We start from the raw sequence: 2,826 nt of genomic DNA on the forward strand, positions 1-2,826 counted from the left end.
CAATTGTATTTCTTGAGCCTGCAATGTGTACTCATAATCTAATTATTTTTTGTCTTAGCTTGGATTATTTTACATCTAACTATTTATAATCTTTACAATCATAAATGGCTTTCTAGTCACACTGACATTATCTTTGTTTTGCTATTCTAGACAGTTACTTATTCTTCTCTTTTTTTTATTCCACAGATAAACAGTACTTCCAGAATAAATGCCAGTGTTGTCAAGCAGTGTCGTGGGAAGCTCGAGAAGTGGATCTGCAGTGTAAAGATGGCGAGACAGTAAAAAGAAAGTTCCAGCAACCTACAGATTGTCAGTGCACTCCTTGTGCTGCAAGCAAAGAAGATTATAATTCATTGTCATTGCAACAAAGGCAAAATAATCAACAGGGCCAGAACAACTGGGGTCAGAGTCAACAAGAACAATTACCATGGGGTCAGACTCAGCAAGGTCAGCAAGAGCAGTTACCATGGGGTCAAACTCAGCAAGGTCAACAAGAGCAGTTACCATGGGGTCAGACTCAACAAAGTCAGCAAGAGCAATTACCATGGGGTCAGACTCAACAAAGTCAGCAAGAGCAATTACCATGGGGTCAGACTCAGCAAGGTCAGCAAGAGCAGTTACCATGGGGTCAGACTCAGCAAGGTCAGCAAGAGCAGTTACCATGGGGTCAAACTCAACAAGGTCAACAAGAACAGTTACCATGGGGTCAGACTCAACAGGGTCAACAAGAACAGTTACCATGGGGCCAGACTCAACAGGGTCAACAACAGCAGTTACCAGGGAATGAAGAATTGGAACTTGGTAAAGAAGAACAACAGTTGAACCTAGAAGCACAGCAACAGAAAAATTCACAAGTGGAACAATCAGAAGTATTAGAGCCATGGCAAAAGCCAAAACAAAAGAAATTTTCACTACCCAAATTTGTGGGAATGAAGGGTGGGAGGAATAGAGGAGTAAAAGGTGGAAATCAAGTGTTTGGACCACATTGGCCATGAACAAGATCATTACTTCATGTATCAAATATGGTTTTTTTCTTCCTACCAATATCTAATTTTGAAGAATCTTTCAACAGCTTTTTTTAGTGTTCCTGAAAATTGTTTATCGTAAAGTTTTTCAAAACAGCATTCTTCAATTACTTTTTAAACTGAACAAGGAACAAAATATTGTATATGGAAATGTAGTTGAATTAAATATATTTCATTGTTTGTTATATTGTGTTATGACTTATTAGATATGGTATGGTTTGGTTTATATTTACAAACTTCTACCCATAATATGTTCTTGGAACAATTTTAATGCTTCTAGTGGTTGAATATGTGGATAATGATGCATCATTCAATTTTGGAAGCAAATATTGATAAAACTTCAAGCATTACAGTACCAATTTTGAGGTAGTAGATATATATCATAAATGGATTTGCAGATGACATTTTTATCATCTTTTTATTAGTTCATTAGGGCTTTCAACTTAAAAGTTTTTGGTAAAACTATAACATTAAATTTTTCATACAAAGTATTAGTTCATATGGGTAAAGAAGTCAGCTCATTCTTCATTTTTAATTTATGACATAGGCAATGTACTAATGAAACGTTATTACCTTAATAAAACCCTTTCAATAAAGTTCTTCTATCTGTAATATTTGTTGGCTGTGAATCATGTGGTGAAAATATAATATAGCAATGTGATATAGAAGTCAATATCTGTTTCCTCAAATGTCAACACCTACCCCATTGTTGACCATCAGTTTGGATTTGAACTTTGTATTTTTTATAGAATAATATTTTAGATGGATCTTTAGAATTCATCACGGTGTGGTATGTAGGCACACTATGTGTTTCCTACCACCTTAGTTGGTATATATATATATATAATTTTCAAAATATTGAGTCTTAATATAGTATGTCAGTCATGGAAGCCACTAAGTTCCTTTCTCCTTAGTTACTCATGGAACTCTAGGCCAGTCAACAAAGGGTGTCACATGTACTTTCTCACGGGAAAGATTATTGTAATGTCAAAAATACTGTATTGAAATTAGTAATAGTCTTTTTTTCACTGAGAAGTCAGGTGATGCCCCAAGAATAAAACTTCCCTGTTTTTCAAGTGAAAGTGGCCATTGTGAGTGCTTTCATCCTGAGAAGAATGTCAGTCTTGTTAGTATATAATGAATATAATTCAAGATAAGAACTTAAAATTCACGTCTCTCTCCAGTTAAAAAACTTCATTTTCACTTCTATTTAACATTCATTGTTGATTGAGTGGAATAAAGATTGTTTTACTTTGTGCAATGTGCATCTGATCTCTCTCTCTTTATGTCAAACTCTCTCTCTACAATACCTTTTATTAGTAAGCCTCCATTTATCAGGAGGTTCCTATCCAGTTATTTGATGGAAACTTATTGAAACTAATAATACCACAGAGCAAGTAGGAAGGATAAAATTTGGTGTCTGCTTTCTCTGGTAAATGTATTTGTCTGTGAACTTCTGAATTCTTGTTTTATTAAGTTGAAGCTTTGTATTTGAGGAAATGGCATTTTCAAGGGTTGAAGGACTTATGACCATGAGGAATAGTTAGGCACTAGGATTAAATGGTTGTCAGAGAAAGTTGTTAAGTCTAGAAGAAATATTCTCGTGGACATGAACTGTGAAAATGCATGGCAACTTTTTCACTTCAGCCACAAACCTGGAAAGAAAAACTGCTGAAATCTGGTGTACTACAGTATCAATAAGGTTCTTCCCCCTTCAGGTTTAATCTTAACACAGGTGAGGCAGGATTGACTGAGAACTTTCGTGGTTGTTTGCAGTATAATGAGTAGGTTACTGAATGAC

The 2,826-nt window shown here is 35.2% G+C and overlaps 1 protein-coding gene across 1 annotated transcript in view; it reads left to right on the top strand.

The window, feature by feature from the left end:
• LOC106470181 (hemocytin-like) overlaps positions 1–1,212 on the top strand; it is a 124,114-nt gene extending 122,902 nt beyond the window's left edge. Inside the window, exon 71 of the mRNA XM_022399604.1 lies at positions 187–1,212. Coding sequence (XP_022255312.1) covers positions 187–995 — 809 coding nt within the window. The 3' untranslated portion in view covers positions 996–1,212. The remainder of the gene's footprint in view (positions 1–186) is intronic.
• Positions 1,213–2,826: the final 1,614 nt, after the last annotated feature.

Source organism: Limulus polyphemus, unplaced genomic scaffold, assembly GCF_000517525.1.
Source record: "Limulus polyphemus unplaced genomic scaffold, Limulus_polyphemus-2.1.2 Scaffold102, whole genome shotgun sequence".
In the NCBI taxonomy this organism is placed as follows: Eukaryota; Metazoa; Arthropoda; class Merostomata; order Xiphosura; family Limulidae; genus Limulus; species Limulus polyphemus.